This window comes from Myotis myotis, unplaced genomic scaffold (assembly GCF_014108235.1).
Source record: "Myotis myotis isolate mMyoMyo1 unplaced genomic scaffold, mMyoMyo1.p scaffold_m19_p_1, whole genome shotgun sequence".
Taxonomy (NCBI): domain Eukaryota; kingdom Metazoa; phylum Chordata; class Mammalia; order Chiroptera; family Vespertilionidae; genus Myotis; species Myotis myotis.
Window position 1 is genome coordinate 173,170,907 of NW_023416313.1, and position 26,556 is coordinate 173,197,462.

At 40.7% G+C, this 26,556-nt stretch overlaps 1 protein-coding gene and 1 pseudogene across 17 annotated transcripts in view; both read left to right on the forward strand.

The window, feature by feature from the left end:
• The window catches only part of TCF12 (transcription factor 12), a 349,545-nt gene that overhangs the window by 233,985 nt on the left and 89,004 nt on the right, over nucleotides 1-26,556 (forward strand). For all 17 annotated transcript variants that reach the window (XM_036302507.1, XM_036302496.1, XM_036302615.1 and 14 more), the window contains one exon: nucleotides 18,551-18,686. In XM_036302507.1, the coding sequence (XP_036158400.1) occupies nucleotides 18,551-18,686 (136 nt within the window). Of the gene's footprint in view, nucleotides 1-18,550; nucleotides 18,687-26,556 lie in introns of those variants that run through there.
• LOC118652644 lies at nucleotides 18,552-21,083 on the forward strand (annotated as a pseudogene).

Sequence of the window (26,556 nt, forward strand, 5' to 3'; positions counted from 1 at the left end):
CTACAAGGGAGTACCCATACGAATACGACTGTCAGCTGATTTCTTAATAGAAACTATGCAGGCCAGAAGGGAGTGGCAAGAAATATTCAAAGTGATGAATAGCAAGAACCTACAACCAAGATTACTTTACCCAGCAAGGCTTTCATTTAGAATTGAAGGTCAGATAAAGAGCTCCACAGATGAGAAAAAGCTAAAGGAGTTCATCACCACCAAACCAGTATTATATGAAATGCTGAAAGGTATTCTTTAAGAAAAGGAAGAAGAAGAAAAAAGTAAAGAAACAAATTATGAACAACAAATGCATACCTATCAACAAGTGAATCTAAAAATCAAGTGAATAAATAATCTGATGAACAGAATAAACTGGTGAATATAATAGAATCATGGGCATAGAAAGGTTGTGGACTGACAATTCTCGGGGGGGAAAGGGGTGGGGGGTGTGGGAAGAGACTGAAAAAAAATCGTACACCTATGGATGAGGACAGTGTTGGGGGGGTGAGGGCGGAGGGTGGGGTGGGAACTGGGTGAGGGGAGCTATGGGGGGAAAAAAGAGGAACAACTATAATAATCTGAACAATAAAGATTTAATTTAAAAAAAAAGTAAAGAGTGGACTTGGAGAATTTATGCTACCTCACTAGTATAAAGTAAGGTCTCAGATAAAGCTATAGTAATTATGCAGCACAAAACTAGCATGGCTAAGAAATATGGCATTAGAATAAAATAGAGCCCAGTACATCCACACTTACATCGTTTGTTTTCTGATAGGGCTGTATATGCAAAGCGGTCCCCAAACACCAGAGGTGCCAAGAGACCAAAGAACAAGCAGACAAGTCCAGCTTGTCGGTTTAAAGACAGTAATAGGGGATTTTTATACAGATAGCAGTCTCAGGTGGTAGCAAGACTAATGGATCCTCCTACCTTCCACCCCCCAGACGAAGTACTTGTATCTCCTAAGCAGTGAAAATATGTGAATAATCAAAAGAACCAGGTGTGGGAGGCTCTGGTGCCGGAGTGAGTTCTGAGATCCCCTCTCCTGGAGATAGCGACAGGAGTCCTGTGAACAGCCCAGAACTCTGTGTGTGCATTTCAGAGCAGGGAAAGGGGTCCAGGTTCACCCAGATGTCAAGGTGGTGGATTATTAGCTTTGTTTAAGATGAAGTCACTTATGTTCCACACATAGTTAGATTTTCAACAGTGTTTGCTGAAGTAGTCCAATGTCTAAAGGACAGTTTTTTGAACAAAGATTTTTGAACCACAAAAGAATGCAGTAACAAGTGGATATGCATACAGACAAATATGAACATCAGTCCTTTTCTCACACTAAACACAGAAAGTACTGAGGATCGAACCTAGACCTAAATGTAAAAGTTAAACTGCAAAAAGATTTAAGAAGAAAACAGGAGAATATCTTCTCAATTGGGGGGTAAGCAAAGGTTTCTTACACAGAATAAGGAAAGAAATAACCACACAAGGAAACATGGTAAATTAGACTTTGTCAAAATTAAAATTTTCTGCTTATCAAAAGGCATAGGTTTACCCTCAGTAATCAGTTGGTTAGAGCAGCGGTCGCCAACGGGTGGTCTGCGGACCACTGGTGGTCCGAAAAGTTGGCAACCGCTGGGTAGAGCATTGTCCCGATATACCAAGGTTGCACATTCAACCAATGAATGTATAAATAAGTGGAACAACAAATCTTTCTCTCTCCCCCCCTCCCCCTCTCTCTCACCCTCTCTCTCTCTCATCCCCCCACCCCCACCCCCTCTCATTAATAAATTAAGAAGAAAAAAGGCATAGGTTTCAAAAAATTAGACAAGCCACACTCCTTGGAGTCAATATTTATAAAGCACATATCTAACAGGACCCATATTCAGGATATAGAAAGAATTCTTACAGCTCTGTAAAAGGTTACCCAAGACTTCTACAGTTTTTCTCTTCATGGCAGAAGATTTAAGTGCAGTTGATAAACAAATTTCCAGTCCCTTGTAGACTTGTAATTCTGTGGTCATTTCAAGAACAGCATCATTTCTACTTGGTAGCATGATTACAAGCTGCTACATAAAAGATACTATGGTGTAGGTACTTCTTTCTTTCCCTCCCTCTTCCCACAATAAGGCTTCTCTCCTAAGAGAACAATTTTCCTTAGCCAGTGAGAACTGGCAGTTTTATAATTTGAACTGTTACATAATGGGATGATTTCTGACATTATATATAGAGAAACCCTAAAGGATAAGGACAATAGAATAATTATCCAGCCTGAGATACCCATAAGAATATGAGAAAGTCTTGCTGCTATAGGGAGGAGTTTTCCTCAGCCCTCTCAGGGTCCCTGGCTAGGTCTGAAAAGCAAACTGACAAAGATTAACAGGAGTAAAGCATACATACTTAATGAAAGTTTTACATGACATGAGCCTTCATTAGCAACTGAAACGCCAGGTTTGATGAAGAGTGGGCATAGTTGGGGAGGAATATGATAGGTTAACAAGGATAAGGTAAATTGGGGAAAATTTAGCAAGACCTTTTTGTTAGGATTTTTTTTTTATTTTTTTTATTGCTTAAAGTATTACAAAGGGTACTACATATGTGTCCATTTTATCCCCCCGCCCTAGACAGTCCCCCAGCCTCCCCCACCCCCCAATGTCCCATGTCCACTGGTTATGCTCATATGCATGCATACAAGTCCTTTACTTGATCTCTTACCCCCCTACCTCCTGCCCCCCAACCCTCCCCAGCCTTCCTGCTGCAGTTTGACAATCTGTTTGAGGCAGCTCTGCCTCTGTATCTATTATTGTTCAAAAGTTTATAATGGTCTCTATTATCCATGAATGAGTGAGATCATGTGGTATTTTTCCTTCATTGACTGGCTTATTTCACTTAGCATAATGCTCTCCAGTTCCATCCATGACGTTGCAAATGGTAAGAGTTCCTTCCTTTTTAGAGCAGCATAGTATTCCATCGTGTAGATGTACCACAGTTTTCTGATCCATTCATCTACTGATGGGCACTTAGGCTGTTTCCAGATCTTAGCTATGGTGAATTGTGCTGCTATGAACATAGGGGTGCATATATCCTTTCTGATTGGTGTTTCTGGTTTCTTGGGATATATTCCTAGAAGTGGGATCACAGGGTCAAATGGGAGTTCCATTTTCAGTTTTTTAAGGAAACTCCATACTGTCTTCCATAGTGGCTGCACCAGTCTGCATTCCCACCAGCAGTGCACAAGTGTTCCTTTTTCTCCACATCCTCTCCAGCACTTGTCGTTTGTTGATTTGTTGATGATAGCCAGTCTGACAGGTGTGAGATGGTACCTCATTGTTGTTTTGATTTGCATCTCTCGGATGATTAGTGACTTTGAGCATGTTTTCATATGTCTCTTGGCTTTCTGAATGTCCTCTTTTGAAAGGTGTCTATTTAGGTCCTTTGCCCATTTTTTGATTGGATTGTTTATCTTCCTTTTGTTAAGTTGTATGAGTTCCCTATAAATTTTGGAGATTAGGCCCTTATCGGATATGACATTGGCAAATATGTTTTCCCACACAGTGGGTTTTCTCGTTGTTTTGTTGATGGTTTCTTTTGATGTGCAGAAGCTTTTTATTTTGATGTAGTCCCATTTGTTCATTTTCTCTTTCGTTTCAAGTGCCCTAGGAGCTGTATCAGTGAAGAAATTGCTTCGGCATATGTCTGAGATTTTGTTGCCTTTGGATTCTTCTAGAATTTTTATGGTTTCCTGTCGTACATTTAAGTCCTTTATCCATTTTGAGTTTATTTTTGTGTATGGTGTAAGTTGGTGGTCTAGTTTCATTTTCTTGCATATATCTGTCCAATTTTCCCAACACCATTTATTGAAGAGACTATCTTGGCTCCATTGTATGTTCTTGCCTCCTTTGTCAAATATTAATTGAGCATATTGGTTCGGGCCGATTTCTGGGTTCTCTATTCTATTGCATTGATCTATATGCCTATTCTTGTGCCAGTACCAGGCAGTTTTGAGAACAGTGGCTTTGTAATACATCTTGATATCTGGTATTGAGATCCCACCTACTTTGGTCTTTTTCAGGATTGCTGCAGCTATTCGGGGTCTTTTTTTATTCCAGATGAATTTTTGGAGAGATCGTTCTAGATCTCTGAAGTATGCCGTTGGTATTTTAATGGGAAGTGCGTTGAATTTATAGATTGCTTTGGGTAGTATGGACATTTTAATGATGTTGATTCTACCAATCCATGAACACGGTATGTTCTTCCATCTGTTTATGTCTTCCTCTATATCTTTTTTCAACGTCCTGTAGTTTTCTGAGTAGAGGTCTTTTACCTCTTTAGTTAAGTTTATTCCTAGGTAGCTTAATTTTTTTGGTGCGATGGTAAACGGGATTGTTTTTATAATCTCTCTTTCTGAAAGTTCACTATTGGTGTATAGAAATGCCTCGGATTTCTTGGGGTTAATTTTGTATCCTGCTACATTGCCAAATTCATGTATTAAGTTCAGTAGCTTTTTGATGGAGTCTCTAGGGTTTTGTATGTATAATATCATGTCGTCTGCAAATAAGGACAGTTTTACTTCCTCTTTTCCAATTTGGATGCCTTTTATTTCTTCTTCTTGCCGAATTGCAATGGCTAACACTTCCAGTACTATGTTGAACAGGAGTGGTGAGAGGGGGCATCCCTGTCTTGTTCCTGTTCTCAGGGGAAATGGTGTTAGTTTTTGTCCATTGAGTATGATGTTGGCTGTGGGCCTGTCATATATGGCTTTTATTATGTTGAGGTATGATCCTTCTACTCCCACCTTGCTGAGAGCTTTTATCAAAAATGGGTGTTGAATTTTGTCAAATGCTTTTTCTGCATCAATTGATATGACCATGTGGTTTTTTTCTTTCAATTTGTTTATGTGATGTATCACGTTTATTGATTTGCGGATATTGTACCATCCTTGCATCCCTGGGATAAATCCTACTTGGTCATGGTGTATGATCTTTCTGATGTACTGCTGGATCCGATTTGCTAAGATTTTGTTGAGGATTTTGGCATCTATGTTCATGAGGGATATTGGCCTGTAATTCTCTTTCATTGTGTTGTCTTTACCTGGTTTTGGTATTAGGGTGATGCTGGCTTCATAGAATGAGCTTGGAAGTGTTCCTTCCTCTTGAATTTTTTGTAGTAGTCTGAGGAGGATAGGTTTTAGTTCTTCCTTGAATGTTCGGTAAAACTCCCCTGTGAAGCCGTCTGGTCCTGGGCTTTTGTTTGCTGGAAGCTTTTTGATGACTGCTTCAATTTCTTCCATAGTTATTGGCCTGTTGAGATTTTTAGATTCTTCCTGATTGAGTTTTGGAATGTTGTATTTTTCTAGGAATTTGTCCATTTCCTCCAGGTTGTCTAGTTTGTTGGAGTAGAGCTGTCCATAGTATTTTTTAACAATCATTTGTATTTCTGTGGGGTCTGTTGTTATTTCGCCTCTATCGTTTCTGATTTTGTTTATTTGGGTCCTCTCTCTTTGCTTCTTGGTGAGTCTGGCTAGAGGTTTGTCAATCTTGTTTATCCTTTCAAAGAACCAGCTCTTGGTTTCATTGATTTTCTGTATTGTTTTTTTGGTCTCTGTGTCATTTATTTCTGCTCTAATCTTTATTATCTCCTTCCTTCTGCTCACTCTGGGGTTTTCTTGTTGCTCTCTTTCTAATTCTTTGAGTTGTAGAGTTAGATGATTTACTACCATTTTTTCTTGTTTTTTGAGATAGGCCTGTAGAGCTATAAACTTCCCTCTCAGGACTGCTTTCATTGTGTCCCATAGGTTTTGGATTGTTGTGTTTTCATTGTCATTAGTTTCCAGGATGTTTCGAATTTCTTCTTTGATTTCATTGGTAACCCAATCAATATTTAATAGCATGCTATTCAGCTTCCAGGTGTTTGAGTATTTAGGGTTGTTTTTATTGTAGTTTATTTCTAATATTATGCCATCGTGGTCTGTGAAGACGCTTTTTAAGATTTCAATTTTCTTGAATTTGGGGATACTTTGCTTGTGACCCAATATATGGTCTAATTTTAAATATGTCCCATGAGGACTTGAGAAGAACGTATATTCCCTGGCTTTGGGGTGAAGTGTTCTGAAGATGTCTATTAAGTCCATCTGATCTAGTGAGTCATTTAGGATTGCTGTATCTTTGCTGATTGTTTGTCTATAGGACTTATCCAGTGCTGTCAGTGGTGTATTAAAGTCCCCTACTATGATTGTATTGTTGTCGATCTCTCCTTTGATATCTTCCAGGAGTTTTTTTATGAATTTGGGTGCTCCTGCATTGGGTGCATATATGTTTACCAGGGTTATATCTTCTTGTTGTATTGATCCCTTTAGTATTATGAAGTGGCCTTCCTTATCTCTTGTTATGGCCTTCACTTTGAGGTCTATTTTGTCCAATATAAGTATTGCTACCCCAGCTTTCTTTTCCTTTCCATTTGCCTGAAAGATATTTTTCCATCCTTTCACTTTCAGTCTGTGTGAGTCCCTTCTAATGAGGTGGGTTTCTTGTAGACAGCAGATGTATGGGTCATGTTTTTTTATCCATTCAGCCACTCGATGTCTTTTGTTTGGAGCATTTAGTCCGTTTACGTTTAAAGTTATTATTGAAAGGTACTTGTTTGTAGCCATTTCTGTTTTTGTGTGGCTGTTTTCTTTCTGAGCTTTTTAGTTCTTCTTTTTACACCAGTCCCTTTAGCATTTCTTGCATTGCTGGCTTGGTGGTGATAAACTCCCTTAGCCTTTTTTTGTCTGTGAAGCTTCTTATTTCCCCTTCAAGTTTGAATGATAGCCTTGCTGGATAGAGTATTCTTGGATTCAGTCCTTTGCTTTGCATCACTTTGTAAATTTCCGTCCATTCTTTTCTGGCCTGATGTGTTTCTGTTGAGAAATCATTTGACAATCTAATGGGAGATCCCTTGTATGTAACTTTCCGTCTCTCTCTTGCAGCCTGTAAGATTCTCTCTTTGTCCTGAACATTTGCCATGGTAATTATGATGTGTCTTGGTGTGGGTCTTTTTGGGTTCACCTTGTTTGGGACTCTCTGGGCTTGTGTGACTTTTTTCTTCCCCACCTCAGGGAAGTTTTCTGATATTATTTCTTCTAATAGGTTTTGTAATCCTTGTTCATCCTTCTGTTGTTCTGGTACCCCTATTATTCGTATGTTGTTTCGTTTCATGTTGTCCCAAAGCTCCCTTAGGCTCTCCTCCTGTCTTTTCATTTTTTTCTCCAATTGCAGTACAATTTGGGTGTGTTTTGCTTCCTTGTCTTCTAATTCACTAATTCGGTCCTCCGCTTCACCCAGTCTACTGTTGATACTTTCAATGGAGTTTTTCATTGCAGCTATATCACTCTTCATTTCTTCTTGGGTCTTACTTAAGTTGTTGATTTTTTCGTCTGTTTCTTCTAGCTTCTTCCATATGTTATCGATTTTTTCATCTGTTTCTTCTTGCTTCTTGCAGAGGTTGTCGATTTTTTCCTCCATCCGGTTTATGCACTCTAGGACCCTTATTCTGAATTCTTTTTCTGTCATGTTGCATGCCTCTGTATTACTTAGCTGCTTTTCTGGAGAGTCCTCCTTCTCTTTCCTTTGGGGGTTTCTTTGTCTACCCATGTTTGATCTCACTGACATATCTAGACGTTGAGTCGTTCAGTGGCTGCTCCCTTGGTGGCAGTGACTCCTTGGTCTGTGGTTGCTCTTCAGGCGGTTGCGGTAGCAGCTGCTCTTCAGTTGGCAGCAGCTCCTCTGGTGGGTGCTGTTCACAGCTGTGTTGGCTCTTCTGGCTGGTGGGGCAAGGTTTCACGTACAGCTGCTGTTCCTCAGCAGAGGGTGTGGTGCTCAGGAGGTTACTGTTGCTTGGATCTGCTGCGTTGATTTAAAGGCACAAAATACAACACAACAAGGCACCACGAACCAGGCACTATACACAAATATATTCACGATATTAATAACCCCAAATAAAGGTGACCACCTGAATTAAGAGAATTAGGGGATAAGGAAGAAGGAAGAGAAAAAGAGAAAAGAGAAAAAAGAAAAGAAAAGTAGGGACCAAAAAAAGGAGTGCAAAAATGAAATTGGGAAAAGGGAGGGGGGAAAATAAAAGCGAGAAAAGAAAAGAAAAGAAAAAAAAAAGAGCGAAAAGAGAGAATGAAGTGGAAGAGGGGAAGAGACTTTTTTATATGAGGAGAATACTCCTATAGAACAGCCCAACAAATTCCAGCAACAGCTCCCTGGAGATGAATGCAAACTAGGAACAACCAATAATATAACGATGAAAATAGAATGGAGAACACTAATCCCAAAATAAAATAAAGAGAAAATAAAATGGCACTTTAAAAAAAAATGGTAAAATGGTAGCAGTAATAATACTGGTTAAAAATAAGAAGGTAGTAATTAAAAGGGTAAAATCAGGTGATGGAAAAAAGAAGAAAAAAAAAAGAAGAAAAGAAAAAAAAATTGGTTTCTTAGTTACAAGGTGAAAAAAGAAAAAAAAAATATTGCAGTAGTGAAGGTCCTTCGGTTCTTCTATTCTTCAGTGTGGCTCGCCTTAGACCTGCCAGGTATTCAGGAGAGTGTTGAGTTTCCCTGCGATACACTGTTCCTCTGTGTTGTAAACCACAGTCCTTATTTTAAAGCAAGCCGCATTTGTTTCCCAGACTGCCTTATTTTATGTTTAGCAAAGAGTCAGTTTGTGGGTAGCCTCTGGGTGGCAGTGCTCTGGGGTTGGCCTCTGAGGCTATAGGGCCTCTCTGTCCAGTGGAAGTTCACTGCCCAGAGCTGGCTGCGTAATAGTTACCAGTGCTGTGTTGTTGCTGGGATTGAAAATCCCTCTATAGGCCAGACCCTGTTAACTCCCAGGGGCTGATCAGGTTATCTTAATCCTTGATCTCCTACAGGGTGGAATCTGGGTGTGGCTGTGCTCCTTGCCTGGGGGCTGGGGGGAGGAGTCTCACTCTCCGGAGAGAATGGCTGCCCCAGTCCTGGGCTCAGGGGTGTCTCAGCACTCAATTCGTTGCCACCTCTCCCGGCCCCCCTTCTCTCCTCAGTCTCTCCCCAGATTCCACTCCTCCGCACCCTCTTCCTCTCTTCAGCACAGGTGAGTGTCTGTATCCGAAATGTCCCATGAACAGGATTCAGTGAAAACAAACAAACAAATGCCGGCCGCGGAAACGGGGAAGGCTTGGTTTCTGTAAGCTTCTTCTCTTACCGGGACTGCATGGTCTGGTCAGCTCTTCAGGCTGCCCCCTTTAGGCTCAGTCCTCCGTGTTCACAGAACCCAGCTCGCAATTCCCCCGGCGGCGCCAGGAATCCCGCGGTTCCCGCCCGCCCCCCTCCCCCGTCAGGGGCTGTGCCTGTCCCAAGGGATGCGGCTGTCTGCCACCCACGGGGTCTCCCTCCGACTCTCTGCTGAAATTCTTACTGCTGTTTAACACCATTTCCACAAAAACAAAAGAGAAATGACATTTATCTCCTGTTCTTCTAATGCTGTTACACTTCACACAGTTGGCTCCTTTGTCTTCACAAAAGAAACTGCTCAAAGGCTTCCTGGTAGCTTTGCAGATGATTTTCAGAGGGTCCTGTTTAACAAGGAAGTTTCTACCTGCAGAATTCAGAAAAACTCGTTTGGAAGAAGACAGAGCATGCCCATTTCTGCCTTCAAGAAATCCCTTACAGCACTTTTGGAAGTAGGGACTCTCTTTATGGAAGCCTATAAAAGCCTAAAAGAAAGTTATTCTTACTGCATAGTTGCAGTTATTTAAATATTGGATATATTAAAATGGCTTTTAGTTTGTTCTCTTCATAGTTCTTTTATTTTCAAGAAGTCTTTCTTTTATTGATCTACATCCCAAATCTCTACTTTGATATATTTTCATTGGCTGATGTCAGGTTTGGGAGAAAAGTTCAGAAAGAAAAAATTATGAGAAGGAAATATTAAGATGATAAAATTTCCCTCTGTTGCTGATAATTAAAGAAGATTGGTAAACTTAAATCCTAAGGTTACCATGTTTTGGTAATTTAATAGTATATAGGTAGTTTCTTTTTTCTCTTTTCAAGATAGATTGGGTTGATTGCATTGGCAGGATGCATTTGATGGATAACTGTCATTATCTTCTCAAACCTGCATGACACTTTAAGTATAGAAAATAATAATTAAATTTTCAAGAGACAGTCTTAAGATGATAAGATTTGGGACTTGTAAAAGAACAAGCATTAAAGTTGGCTAGTAGTGGTTGGTGTGTTTTTATTGACCTGGGAAAGGAATATAGAAGCATCTTAGGTTTCCTTTTACTTTGTTTCCCTGTAAATCTCCATTCTCCCCTCCCCCCAATTAATATCTCGTCCAAAGTGTTGGTAATGACTTGGAACTATTCAGGTTGCACAAAGCACTTAATGAAATCTTGTCTTAGACAAAACACTAGAGAGGATCATAATTAATGTCTCATTTTCTGCCAGTTGCTATTGATTACTCATTCAAGATTCTTTTGTTCTCAGAATGATAACAACTGTACTTTGCATCACTATCTAATGAGATTCTCAGGATAGAATGCTTTAACAACATGCGGATAATTGCTAACATATCCCTAGAATTTCAATGTAAATTAATTTGCATCATAATACAATTATTTCACAAATGTCAGTGTTTCCCAAATTTGGATTTTATTGCAGTCTGTTTTTTAATTATTTGTTGAAAATTAACAGAAGACTGGTTTTATTAAAGCCCAACATTTATAGTTTGCCCTAAATTCCCCTTCATCCTCTGAGAGTTTTGCTTGTGACTTGAGGTGAGAGACTTCTTTGTCACTCTTCAGTTCCGCTGTCATAATTTCTGAAACTTCAAATGGACTTACAGATAAACTCTGCTGTGATGTTTCTAAATTAAAAGGACAGTTGCAAATATGATAATACTGTACTCATTTTGATTTTAGAACAATTTTGTTTCTTCATCCTTCAGTGACAAATACATGATGCAATATAAAGAATTCAACTGAGAAATCTTAACAGTTTATGTACTCTATTTTATCATGATTGTTTTATACCTTTCTACATTCTCTTCTCAAAAAGAGAATGGCTGTTTGCTTTTATGTATTGAAACTGCATACTACTTTGGGGGTATGTTATAGGTATGAAATTAAGGAATTCTGCAGAATACACATAGAGCAGACGTTCCAGGGGTCCATATTAAATATTTTAATTTTTTTGAGATTATGTGATTATAACATTAGGCATTCTCCATCTTATTTTTTTCTTTTTTTTTTAGAAAACAAATTAGTGATGAGTTAGTTCTTAATTTTTAGTAATAAATGAGGCTAATAATTTTAGATGTAGGGTTAATTAGGTCTTTATTTAAACAAGTTATGGATATCAAAGTATATGTAGTACATTGTTGGGGCTAAGCCATTTAATGGTAAAAGCAGTTCTTAGGAAACAAGCCTATGTTTATCAAGATTTCAAACACTTTTCTCTTTTAAAGGTAAAGAATATCCAAATTATTAAATTGTGAATTAAATTCTGAATTCTCCTGGCTATTGCAGTACTATTTTTACATAGAATGTTCTTTTGCTTTCTTATTAAATCATATTTAGAGTACCTTCTAATACAAAAATTAAGCAGTCTCATTGATAAATCATGTTGGCCAAGCCCCCTACTATATTTGAGTCCTTTACTTTTCAGTCAATATTATCATGAAGGCTTACATTAAATAGTCTTTTCAAGTTCACATTTTAGAGTTGGGAATTCTCAAGCACATGAAAAAGGAGAGAACTTGAAAAAAAATTATCAAATAGGCTACATTAAGTTCCTTATAAAGAAATGGGTGGTTTTATTTACTGCCTAGAGGTTTGTCATATGTAATTCAAAATGAAACTTCGCTTGATGTAGGTTTTATTACAATAATCTAGGTTATATTAGTGTTTCAAGGATAACCCTACATTGATTATTCTTCAGTAATTAGATATATTTTGCACAGATGAGGTTCTATATGATTATAAAAATGATTCTTTTCTAAGCATGTGTAAGAAATTTAATACTATATCTTTTCAGAATTTTAATTCTGCCTTGAATAAGACAGCTAAACAGGATAAAACTGCTTTGCCTAGTTCTATATCCTCTGGGATACTTGTGTATTCTTTTTGCCTGTGATACCTCCAGGACAAGATCAGTGGTAATCAATAATGCTTCTTATTTGTTTTAGGCAGGCAGAAAAATCAATAACATGAGTTGTTATGTAATTTATATAGGGGAAAATAATTTATTATGTGTGTTTTAGTGTTCCAAAATGCTTGAAGAATCAAAGGAAAAATACATTATTTTGTTCGTGGGAGGGAGAATATAAAAATATTAGGCTTATTCACTGTTCTCAAAACTGCCTGGTACTGGCACAAGAATAGGCATATAGATCAATGGAATAGAATAGAGAGCCCAGAAATCGGCCCGAACCAATATGCTCAATTAATATTTGACAAAGGAGGCAAGAACATACAATGTCTGGAAACAGCCTAAGTGCCCATCAGTAGATGAACGGATTAGAAAACTGTGGTACATCTACACGATGGAATACTATGCTGCTCTAAAAAGGAAGGAACTCTTACCATTTGCAACGTCATGGATGGAACTGGAGAGCATTATGCTAAGTGAAATAAGCCAGTCAATGAAGGAAAAATAGCACATGATCTCACTCATTCATGGATAATAGAGACCATTATAAACTTTTGAACAATAATAGATACAGAGGCAGAGCTGCCTCAAACAGATGTTTCCAAATCTTAGCTATGGTGAATTGTGCTGCTATGAACATAGGGGTGCATATATCCTTTCTGATTGGTGTTTCTGGTTTCTTGGGACATATTCCTAGAAGTGGGAACACTGGGTCAAATGGGAGTTCCATTTTTAGTTTTTTGAGGAAGCTCCATACTGTTCTCCACAGTGGCTGTACCAGTCTGCATTCCCACCAGCAGTGCACGAGTGTTCCTTTTTCTCCGCATCCTTGCCAACACTTGTTGTTTGTTGATTTGTTGATGATAGCCATTCTGACAGGTGTGAGATGATACCGCATTGTCGTTTTGATTTGCATCTCTCGTATAATTAGTGACTTTGAGCATGTTTTCATATGTCTTTTGGCCTTCTGTATGTCCTCTTTTGAAAAGTGTCTATCTAGGTCCATTGCCCATTTTTTGATTGAATTGTTTATCTTCCTATTGTTAAGCTGCATGAGTTCTCTTAAATGTTGGAGATTAAACCCTTATCGGTGATATCATTGGCAACTATGTTCTCCTGTAGTGGGCCTTCTTGTTGTTTTGTTGATGGTTTCCTTTGCTATGCAAAAGCTTTTTATTTTGATGTAGTCCCATTTGTTTATTTTCTCTTTAGTTTCCATTGCCCTAGGAGCATTATCAGAGAAGAAATTCCTTCGGCATATGTTTGTGATTTCGCTGCCTATGGATTCCTCTAGTATTTTTATGGTTTCCCGTCTTACATTTAAGTCTTTTATCCATTTTGAGTTTATTTTTGTGTATGGTTTGAGTTGGTGGTCTAGTTTCATCGTTTTGCATGTATCTGTCCAATTTTCCCAACACCATTTATTGAAGAGTCTGTCTTGACTCCATTGTATGCTCTTGCCTCCTTTGTCGAATATTAATTGGGCATAGTGGTTTGGGTTGATTTCTGGGCTCTCTCTTCTATTCCATTGATCTATATGCCTGTTCGTGTGCCAGTACCAAGCTGTTTTAAGAACAGTGGCTTTGTAATACATCTTGATATCTGGTATTGAGATCCCACCTACTTTGTTCTTCTTTCTCAGGATTGTTGCAGCTATTCGAGGTCGTTTTTTTATTCCAGATGAATTATAGAGAACCCTAAAGACTCCATCAAACAATTATTAGACTTAATAAATGAATTCAGCAATGTAGCAGGATAAAAAATTAATGCCAAGAAATCCATGGCATTTCTTTACACCAATAGTGAACTTACAGAGAGTGAGACTAAAAAAGCAATCCCATTTACCATCGCACCAAAAAAATTAAGATACCTAGGAATAAACTTAACTAAGGAGGTAAAAGACTTATATGCAAAAAACTACAGGACACTGAAAAAAGAGATAGAGGAAGACATAAACAGATGGAAGAACATACCGTGTTCATGGATTGGTAGAATCAACATCATCAAAATGTCCATACTACCCAAAGCAATCTATAGATTCAATGCAATCCCCATTAAATTACCAACAGCATATTTCACAGATCTAGAATGAACATTCTTCTTTATTTCTTATAGTATTAAGAAATTTATTTTCAGTTAATAGGATAAAGTATCATCTTGTGTTCTTAAAAAGGAACAATTTCTTCTACATTTACTTTGCCTAATTATATAGCTCAAGATACAGATTAAATAGGTTATTTCTATGATTAGGACAGCTTCTCCAGTTTGCGGGGGAACATTAAGATTCAGTATAGAGCAAGACAGAGTATTTATTCCCTAACCACATCTCCATATTTGTCTCTAGTAAGGAAAAAGTTTTTAGCAGAACTAAAATTGTTAGCAAGCACCATTTTTTTGTCCCAAAAAGCTTATTCTCCTCCTCCTGCCCCTTTATCCTATGCATATGTGCAAGCAAAGTCTACCAATATGTATTCTGTGGGCACCTCAGCTTTAGGACTGTTATCCACCAAATTCATGGACAGGTCACTTATTTTTTTCCAAGTTAGCAATCTTATAAATGGTAATTAGGTTCATGGACTATTGTAGAAGTCTTGTTGTATTGAGAAAGAAACTTCTGAAACAGACCTAGATTCAAATTAGGTTCTACTACTTGCTATCTGTAAAACATAAAATTTACATAATAATTAAGGTCGTAGTAAACATTAACTGAGATAATACATTTGAAAGTGTGCTTCTGAATCCTTGATATTTATTCTGATTTTATCCAACTTTTTATTTTGAAAAAATTGCAAATTCACAGGAAACATGCAGTTATAGTACAATGAGCATCCATGCCCTTATTAAGCAAGATTCATTAATTAACATTCCACCACACTTGTATAATTCACCATTCCTTTTCTTTCACTCAATGTGTGTTTATATGTTTGGATGCTAAAGGTAGGTTTATACAAAAATACTTATATTTGCTTAATCATTTTAAGAAATAAGTTGTCATATGTCAATTTATTCTTGACTTAAATTGAAACAGTTTGAATCTGTCACACTCCTCTCAGGATTTAGCCTCTAGTTGTCAACCCTCTTTCAAGGAGTCTGTCTGTCCTCTTTGCTGCTTCTAACATCTTTGATTCAAGGCACTCAAGATCTCCTACCTTAGGACAAAGAGTTGGTGCCCAGGAAACAATTTAAAATGTCATTCATCTTATTTTTATTCTTTTGTGATACTTAGAATGTGGTAATCATTTTTTTTGTTTTATTTTGTTTTCAGTAGGTTCTACAACCATGCTTAGTTTTATTTAAATCCTTATTTACTTCTCCCAGCAACCCTGTAAACTAATTGATAATACATCCATTAATAGAAAAGGAAACAGATGCATTAATGTTAGATAATTTACCCCGGATCATACAGTCAGGATTCAAACTCAGGGTAGCTAACTATGAAGCTCATGCTATTTCAGGACATACAGTTTTTGGAAACATTTCATCTACTTTTAGGATTATAAGAAATGAGCTTTCCTATTCATGACAGATTATTTTATGCCTCTGTTAGTCTGTATTATGACTACTATTTGACTTCTTTGAAGAAATAACTCACTGGCTACATTTTACTCATCTGAAAGTTTATCTGTTGTAGCACAGAAACAACCATAGCTAATACATAAATGAATGGGTGAGACTGTGTTCCAATAAAAATATTTTTGAAACAGGCCCAATTTGACCTGCAAATTGTTGACCCATTGTATAAATCATTATCTTATATGCCCATTAGAATTTATATGCCAAGGAAATTTATAAGGAGCACTGTTAAGAGACATATGAATACCCAGTTCCTCTCATGTATTTGTTTGTATATGTACAGTGACCAGTTTCATACGTGCCTTCTATATGAGAAAAAGCAGATGAAGTAATAAATACAGCAGATGCCTGAAAATATGATATGAAAGGCAGTTTTGCACTGAGCAGGGAACATCCTAAAAGACTGTTATTTAAAGGAAAATTTCAAGGTACATGACCCCTGGCCTCAAACATGTGGTAATAATATGTCAAATCCAGCACACTGAGCCATATTTTGATTGCTATTTGAGGAATGTTGAATGTGCCTAGTCTGGGCAAAAAAGAAAGAAAAACACAAAGCATACATGACAATGAAATGTCAATACCACTTTGACATAATCAGATCCATTGCTAAAGGTTTGCTATAGAAATAGAAAGAATACATGTGCTATTTACATTTATATTGATTTCCTCAATTTTATCACTTCTCCTAGATTATTATTTTAAGGGGTACTGCTTCTCCTTTATGTCTGATAATTACATCTTTCTTCTTTATTTTTTTCATCCTCACCCATAGATATGTTTATTAATTTTAGAAAGGGAGGAAGGGAGAGAAAGAGAGAAACATCAATCAGTTGCCTTCCCATTTACACCCTACCAGGGATCAAACCTGCAACCTAGGTATGTGCCCTGACCTGGAATCGAACCATCAACCTTATGATGTATGGGAGACATTCCAACCAATTGAGCCACCAGCCAGAGCCACATCTTTCTTAATCTGTTGAACCTTGTATCTGTTGGAATTTGTGCACTTAATGCTAAATAATTACATTAATAATACTATGTAGTCTTTTCATGTACACATCATATTATCTGGTGATTGAAATTTTCTTTTCACTTTTCTCCTTTATCAAGAAGGTATCACCTCTGTTCCAAGAAAAATTTACCTTTTGAGGAGTCTGGAAAAAAAAATTTAATTATAAGCATTTCTAAAAGACAGAATGATCTTTACCTAGTTTAGTACTTTGAGTACTTAATGTATGCTTCAGCATTGTTTTTTGTTGTTGTTTTTTTTATTCTTTATTGATTAAAGTATTATATATGTCTTCCTCTCCCCGGCCACTCCCACCCCCTAGCACATGCCCTCACCCTCCTAGTGTCTGTGTCCATTGGTTATGCTTATATGCATGCATTCAAGTTTTTTGGTTGATCTCTTATCCACCACCCCACTCCCCCTCCCCCTGCCTTCCCTCTGAGGTTTGACGGTCTGTTCAATGCTTCTCTGTCTATGGGTCTATTTTTGTTCATCAGTTTATGTTGTTCATTATATTCCACAAATGAGTGAGATCATGTGATATTTATCTTTCTCTAACTGGCTTATTTTGCTTAGCATAATGCTGTCCATGCCCATCCATGCTGTTTGTGCTTCAGCATTGTTGAATAGGCTTTTAAGAAAAATGAACTATCAAGTGAAGATGAAAAGACAATATAAAACATGAGATGCAGCAAAAGCAATAATTAGAGGGAAATTTATAGTTATAAATGCCTACATTAAAAAGAAGACAGGCCCTGGCCACTGTGGCTAAGAGGTTAGAGCGTCAGCCCGAGCATCTAAGTGTCTTGGATTCCATTCCTTATCAAGGGCATATACCTGGGTTGCGGTTCTCTTCCTGCCCCCAGTTGGGGTGCATGCGGGAGGCAACCAGTCTATGTGTGTATCTACATCAATGTTTCTCTGTCTTCCCCCACCCCTTTCACTCTCCGAAAAGCAATGGGAAAAATATCCTCATGTGAGGATTAACGAAATAAGTAAATGAATAAATCAGTAAACAGGCTGTGGCAGTTTGCCTTAGTGGTTAGAGTGTCGGCCCATGGACTTAAGGGTCAGGAGCACGTATGTACCTAGGCACATGACTTAATTGCAGCATATGCAGTATAATAGGGTGTGATCACTCTTAACCTTTCAATTTGAGTTAGCACAAATGTGGTTTTGAAAACTATTCTGTAGTAATCTGACATACTGTCCTCCATTTCATTTTACAAGAGACTTTGATAAACTGAAAATATATCCAGAATCTGTGTCAGGGACCGTAAGGTGGATATTCAAACCCTTCAGGAGACACTGTTGAAGATGACACCTTATCTAATCACTGTTTAAGTGTGGGAATTTTTGGTGATTCCTACCAAAGGAATAGCTAGCCCTGAAAATACTGGTGGTCTTCAAACAATGAGAGCTATCCAGAAAGAGAATAGGAAAGGAACAAAATTGATGCATATGTGGTCATGAAAGCATTCAAGCAAAGACTCGGTGGCCCTTTTTTTTTGTTTTCTTTAACATTCTTGATGATGAATGGATAGAGCCACATAGTAACTAAAGTGTCTTTCAATCTTAAAATTATATGGATCCACATAATTATTAGAAAGTAGACCATCCACGGATGGGGGGGAAAGAAATATATGCTTAAATAAATGGTCTAATTGAACTCAAATAAGTACTTATTGGATGCTTCTTAAATTCAAAACATTGTTGAAGGAACTATAAATAATTTAGAAGTATTGAAATTTTCAGGTTTGGGTCATTATCACTGGGAACATAACTTGTTTCCTTGGCCTTGTTTTATAGTCTAGTCTCCTGAGACAAGATCTAGGGCTTGGAAGCCCAGCACAGCTGTCTTCTTCAGGAAAACCTGGGACACCATACTACTCATTCTCCACCACAAGTTCCAGGAGAAGACCACTCCATGACTCTGCGGCACTTGGTGAGTGTCTCACAGACAAACCCCATCCTACAAATGCTTCTCCCGCCCTTAGTCTCTTCTGGCTAAGAAATTTGATTTCTTGGGTACCATGTTGATATTGGGGCTTATTTACATAAAATAATATATCTATTAGATATTTAATAAACAATTTAATACTGTTGTTTGGTCATCAGTATAGGAGGGACTAAATAACGAAAAACAAAACTTAAAAATGGAACTAGTTTTTCCTCATAAAAATGTCTGCTCATGTTTTTTGTTTTTTTTCCTGCTCATATTTTTTACTAAAATTGACATAATGCTGAACAGTTTACAAAGTGGTTTTATATACATTCTCATCTCATCAATACAACGTCCTGCTAGGCAGTGGATACAATACTAGATTGAACATAAAACTGAGGCTCAAAAGAGGACACATTCATATAATTAGTAGGTGATTTACACAGGATAAAATTTAAGATTTTCTGACTCCAAGTTCAATGTTCTTTGCATATTAATTGCTTCTACTCCCCACATTTTCTAAAAATGAGGTAAAAGTAAAAATGTAAAATTAATCATATTAAAGTGTACAATCATATTAAAATGTACAGTGGCATTTAGTGAGGCAGGGGGTCCCGCGGGGGTGAGGCCGACGGAGTCCTAACGAAGCATGCCCGACTCCGGAGAACGGGTTCAAAGACGCAGATCTGAGTTTATTGTGTAAGTGCAGCAACATATATAACATTCCAGACCAATCAGAACTTTACACCATCCTTAGGGCAACCAGTGGTAGGAAAGATCAGGGTACTATGTAGGGGCTCTAGGGGGCTTATTCAGGCAGGCGCTGCCACTTCCCGGTGTGCCGAGGAAGCCTGTATAGGTGGAGTGCGCTCACGCCATTGCATCTGCCACTGCACTGAGATAAATCTCCTGAGCTCTTCCCACAATTTAGTATATTCACAATTCTGTGCAACTCTTATCTCTGTCTAGTTCCAAAACATCACCTTAAAAGGAAACACAGGCCTGGCCAGTGTGGCTCAGTGGCTGAGCGTCGACCTATGAACCGGGAGGTCATTGTTTGATTTCCAGTCAGGACACATGCCAAGGTTACAGGCTTGATCCCAGGAGGCAGCCAATCAGTGATTCTCTGTCATCATTGATGCTTCTATCTCTCTCCCTCTCCCTTCCTTTCTCTGTAATCAATAAAAACATTTAAAAAAATGCAAACCACCTTTAAAAAGAAAAAAAAAAAAAAAGACAGTACCTATTAAGCATTCAACCCTCATTTTCTTCATACATTGCTTAACCAAGCCAATCTATTTTGTGTTGCTACTTACAGCAAGGTTCGGGTGTATTCTGATGCCTTATCTAATCACTGTTTGTGGCATTTTTGGTGATTCCAACCAAAGAATCCTGTACAGGAAAATTGAAGTTGTAAAGCATGTTTATATTAAGGTAGACCAGCTTGTAAAAAAATATGTAATCTAGGCTTTGCAGACGCCGCCGTCCCGGAGCTGCCGGTGACCAGCCATGGTGAACCCCACTGTGTTCTTCGACATCGCTGTCGTCGGCAAGCCCTTGGGCCGCGACTCCTTCGAGCTGTTTGCAGACAAAGTTCCAAAGACAACAGAAAACTTCCGTGCTCTGAGCACTGGGGAGAGGGATTTGGTTATAAAGGTTCCTGCTTTCACAGAATTATTCCGGGACTTATGTGCCAGGGTGGTGACTTCACACCCATAATGGCGCAGGCGGCAAGTCCATCTATGGGAAGAAATTTGAGGATGAGAACTTCATTCTAAAACATACAGGTCCTGGCATCTTGTCCATGGCAAATGCTGGACCTAACACAAATGGTTCCCAAATTTTCATCTGCACTGCCAAGCCTGAGTGGTTGGAAGGCAAGCATGTGGTCTTCGGCCAGGTGAAAGACAGCATGGATATTGTGACAGCCATGGAGCGCTTCGGTCCAGGAATGGCAAGAAGATCACCATTGCTGACTGTGGACAACTGTAATAAATTTGACTTGTGTTTTATTTTAACCATCAGACCATTCCTTCTGTAGCTCAGGAGAGCACCCCTTCACCCCGATTTGTTTGGAATGTTCTATAATCTTTGTGCTCTTGCCACAGTTCATTGGGTTCCATAATTTCCTTACCCCTTCCCAGTCTAGCTGGATTGCAGAGTTAAGTTTATGATTATGAAAAAAAAAACCTAAACAGTTGTCTGTCAAAAAATATATATATAGATATAGTCTACCAAAAGAAAGTATATCTGCCTTGGCCAGTATGTTCAGTGATTAGAGCATCGGCCTATCCACTGAAAGGTCTTGAGTTCTATTCTCAGTCAAGGGCGTGTACCTGGGTTGCAGGTTCAATCCCCAGCCCCAATGAGGGCATGTGGGAAACCAACCAATTGATGTGTTTCTCTCACATCAATGTTTCTCTCTCCCTCTCCCTCCCATCCACTCTCTAAAAATCAAGGGGAAAATATCCTCAGGTGAGTATTAACAACAACAAAAAGTATGTCATAGTTATTTATTCCACAAATATTTGTTGACTGCCTCCAATTCCACAAATATTTGTTGTCTGCTTCCAATTTATATATCTACCTCTGTAAAACCGATATTTTGGTGAAATATCCCTAGTTTCTGGGTCTAAAGTATGCTTTGAGGGTAACAAAGGGCACAATAATGGATTGTCATGTTCAGCAGAGAGCTGTGATTAGTTGTTCCCAGCTCTCAGTATTGTGGGTGATTTATGAAAAAAATTAATTGTAAAGTGTCTTCTCCATCTCCACTTTTGTTTCCCACCAAATGAGTTAGGGTAGGAGCATTCATTTGAGTCTAGATATGTTATTGACACTCTAGAAAATAATTTGTTAGTATGTTACGTGAGTGAGTGTAACAAAAAACACTACTATAGACCAATATACTATTACTAAAAGTTCAGGGATAAAATGAACTATTGAAATAACTGGAAAGGGAGGGGATAAATTTCATAAAAACTCAAATTTTTCAGAAATTAGTGCTTATATCTTACTCATTTTCATGTTGATTATGGTAGATACTGTTTATTGTTTCCATGTCAGGTACTATGGTAACAATAAACAATATCTATCACAATCAAAATCTATGAGATTGTAATATTAATCTCTTGTTAGAAATGAGGAACCAAGACTGAGGAAGCTAAATAACTTATTTATACTAGAGGCCTGGTGCACGAATTCATGCATGGGTGGGATCCTGAGGTGTGGGTGAGGAGGGCTGGGGCATGATCACCCCTCTAGGCTGGCGGTGGGATGCCCTTGCCAGCCCAGGATCCAGATCCGTCCCGCTGACGTTTGCGCTAGTTGTCAGGAGCCACCTGGCAACCACTTTTATATTGTTTCTTCCTTACTGAGCATCTAGGGAGGGGAAGGTGGTTGCGGTGCCCGAGGCCGACTTCCAGGAGGCCGGCCACACTGTCAGGATCATGCCGGCAGTGCTGGTCCGTTGGTGCCTGGCCTGTTCTCTGTAGATTGGACCTGCAGGACTACTGAGGGAGTGAGTGGCTGCCGCTGGGCTGGTGGGCCGCTAGGACTGGTCAGTCAGCTGAGCGGTGCTCCGCTGTGGGAGCACACTGACCACCAGGGGGCAACTCCTGCGTTGAGTGTCTTCCCCCTGGTGGTCAGTGCTCATCATTGCAACCGGTCAGTTTAGTTGTTACGATCTTTTGTTTGTTTGGTCGCTTAGGCTATTATCTATATAGACTAGAGGCCCGCTGCACAAAAATTTGTGCACTCGGGGGGCGTGGTCCCTCAGCCTGGCCTGTGCCCTCTCGCAGTCTGGGACCCCTCGGGAGATAACGACCTGCTGGCTTAGGCCTGCTCCCGGGTGGCAGAGGGCAGGCCCAATCCCTAGGTGCAGCCCCTGGTTGGGCTCAGAGCAGAGCATTGGGGGGTTTTGGCACCGCCCCCTGTCACACTCAAGGCAGAGTCGATGAGGAGGTTGCGGCGCCACCCCCTGTCACGCACAGAGGAGGATCAATCAGGGTTGGGGAGCTCCCCTCTGTCACGCACAGAGCAAGGCCTATCAGAGGGTTGGGGAGCTCCCCCCTGTCACACACAGAGCAGGGCCGATAGGGGAGTTGGGGCACCGCCCCCTGTCACACACAGAGGAGGGTGGATCAGGGGGTTGGGGCGCCACCCTCTAACACCCACAGAGCAGGGCTGATCAGGGGGTTGGGATGCCGCCACTGTCACACTCAGGGCAGGGCCGATGGGGAGGTTATGGCTCTACCCCATCACACACAGAGCAGGGCCCGGGGGGTGGGGGGATTGGGGCGCCGCCCTCTATCACCCACAGAGCAGGGCCGATCAGGGGGTTGGGCGCTGCCACTGTCACACACAGAGCCGCAGGGCGATCAGGGGGTTGGGGCACTGCACCCTGTCACAGAGCCGCAGGGCGATCAGGGGGTTTGGGCGCTGCCCCCTGTCATGCTGATCCCGGTGCCGGGAGGCCTCTCGGCTCTGCTAATCCTGGTGCTGGGAGGCCTCGCAGCTCCGCTGATCCTGGTGCTGGGAGGCATATTACCCTTTTACTATATAGGATAGTGGCCTGGTGCATGGGTGGGGCCCGGCTGGTTTGCCCTGAAGGGTGTCCTGGATCAGGGTGGGGGTCCCCACTGGGGTGCCTGGCCACCCTGGGTGAGGGGATGATGGCTGTTTGCAGCTGGTCACACACCCTTCAGGGTGGGGGTCCCCACTGGGGTGCCTGGCCAGTCTGGGTGAGGGGCTGAGGGCTGTTTTCAGGCTGGCAGGTGACTGAAGCTCCCAACTGCTCCTTTTTTTCTTTTCTTTTTTTTTATTCTGAGCCAGCTTTAGCTCTGAGGCTCTAGCTCTTAGGCCTCCGCTCCTGAAAGCAGGTATCTGGCTTGTTTGTGTTCTACAATCGAAACTCTGTATCAGCTCCAGGTCTGAGATTCCGGCTAGCTGAAAGCTGGTTTCTGGCGTTTTGTTTAGCTTCTGTTTTTGTTACTATGTTTCAAACTGCCAGCTCAGAGGCCTGCAGCTACAGGCGGGAACGTTGGAGTCCTCCGTCACTGAAGCAAGCAAGCCTCATGTTAGTTTCAAGCTGCCTGGCTGCCGGCTGCCATCTTGGCTGTCAGTTAATTTGCATATCTTGCTGATTAGCCAATGGGAAGGGTAGCGGTCGTACGCCAATTACCATGTTTCTCTTTTATTAGTGTAGATATAGGATGTTCCTATTTCCCCCCTTTTGCCCCCTCTACCCAGCTCTTGCCCCCCACTTCTCTCTGGCCATCACCATATTGTTGTCTGTGTCCATGGGTTGTGCATATATTTTCTTTGGCTAATCCCTTCTTTAAATTCACTTCTTTAAATTTGTATTTTCAGATAAGTGCTTATAACTGCACTATTACATATTTTCTATTATATCATTTAGAATTAAGATATTTTTTAATTGAACCCTTGTAAATTTAAGCACAATTTAATAAATTATGCTAGAAGCAATTAGGAGATTTTTCATGTAATGCAGATACATTTCAATCAATATTTTATTAATTTTTAAATTTTTTAATATTTTAATTTGAAATAATATCATACATCTAAAAAAACGATAAAATACTACAGCATATTATATATACCCTTCACCCAATTTCTTAGGTGTTAATAATTTAAACATAACCATTACACAACTAACAGAATTTGGAATATATTTTTCTTATAATCTCTTTAATGTTACTTAATCCATTTACTTTGTTTTTTTTAATCTTCACCCAAAGATATTTTTCCATTGAATTTTAAAGAGAGTGAAGGGAAAGGGAGAGACACATTGATTGGTTGCCTCCTGCACATGCTTTGATAGGGACTGCGAATCAAGCCAGCAACTGAAGTACATGCCCTTGACTGGAATCGAACCTGGGACCCTTCAGTCCACGGGCTAATGCTCTATCCACTGAGCAAAACAGGCTGCAGCTTAATTCATTTATTTTTAATCTATATGTGTCTTTATATTTAAAGTGGGTTTTGTTTTTGATTCACCCTCATAATCTGACCTTTAATTGGTGCATTTATGCCACTGACTTTCAGAGTGCTTACTGATAGAATTACTACCATATCAGGCGGCTTCTGAGTCTTCTGGGTCCCGCCCTGCCTTATCTTTGTTTTTTCTTTTTTTCTAAGACATTTCAATTTATTTAAAAGAAGCCAATATACAGGATATAAAGGGTATGATATTTACAACAGTACAGTAAATAGGTTGATGTCCCGGTAGGATCAGTAGTCTTTCAGTGAGTATTAACCCCCTTTCCCCTTGATGCTCGACCCAGCTGGCAGACAAACAGCAACAGTGGGGTGGGATGGGACTGCAGGATAGAAAGTCTCCCTGAAGGGATTGAAAATCACGTAGATGCTGAAATGTCCAGGAAGGGGTCTTGGGGTGAGTGGTGCCTCTGCCTCATTCCTTTGAGGGCTTGGCAGCAATGCTGAGGGATTGCCCCAAACTAACACACGGCCCACCCTGAGCCTGTAAATCTTTCACCCATGGAATATTCCCTTCCTGAGAGCATCGGCCCTAATCCCTCAGCCAGTGCCTGGAGGAGCTGCCCAGGCCGTGGGCACAGCCAGGACTGTGGACATTTCATGGCATTTCCACTCCCACTCCAGCTGCCTAACAACTCTGCACTGCTCCCCTCGCCTACCTCCCCCGTCACCCCATCAGGACGCCGTGCATAGGAGGGGACACTGGTTTTCCCATGCAAATTGGGAACTGGCTGTTTCTGTTTTCTGGAGTAAAAAGGTTCCTGTGGGTCGGGTAAGGTCTCTGCTTGGCAAGAAGTTCTGTAACAGAGCCACTGACCACACCCACCTCCTCTGAGCATGGAGCAGCTCCAGCCCTCAGAGCTCATCTCTCCAGCAGAACTGAAGGGAAGACCGTGTGTACCTTTCTGCCCCTCACCCTTCACATGCCCAGAACCATCAGTGTCACACTTCCTAATTCCTATCACTGTATTTCATTAGTTTCATATTGTTTTACTAATCATGAATCTAAACAGATTGGTTCAAAAGGAGATCCTTCTATTTTTAAAGTAGCTGGGGCTTCTAGGGGAAGGCCTTGCCTTGCAGCCTGGACCCGCTGATGAGCAGATCCCAGGCCCCAAGGCAAGACTCACTACAGGGGCTTCTGGGGGCGGGCCTTACCTTGCAGCCTGGACCTGCTGATGGGCGGTTCCTGGGCCTCAAGGCAAGATCCGATGCTGGGGACGGTCCTTGCCTTGCAGCCCGGACCCACTGATGGGCGGTTCCCGGGCACTAAGGCAAGATCCGATGCTGGGGACGGGCCTTGCCTTGCAGCCTCAACCCGCTGATGGGTGGATCCCGGGCACCAAGGCAAGACCCGCTGCTGGCGGAGGGCCTTGCCTTGCAGCCTGGAACTCTGATTTGCGGTTCCCAGGGCGCAAGGCAAGACAGGCTGCTGGGAGCGGGCCTTGCCTTGCAGCGCAGACCCGCTGATGGGAAGTTCCCAGGCCACAAGGCAAGACCGGGCTGCTGGGGCTTCTGGGGGCGGGCCTTGCCTTGCAGCCTAGACCGCTGATGGGCAGTTCCCAGGCCGCAAGGCAAGACCGGCTGCTGAGGTTTCTGGTGGCGGTCCCCACTGGGGTGCCTGGCTAGTCTGGATGAGGGGCTGATGGCTGTTTTTAGGCTGCCCGCACCCCCTTTAGGCTGGGGGTCTCCACTGGGATGCCTGGCCAGTCTGGGTGAGGGGCTGATAGCTGTTTTTAGGCTGCCCGCACCCTCTTTAGGCTGGGGGTCCCCACTCGTGTGCCTGGCCAGTCTGGATGAGGGACTGAGGGCCGTTTTCAGGCTGGTGGGTGACTGAAGCTCCCAACCCCTCCTT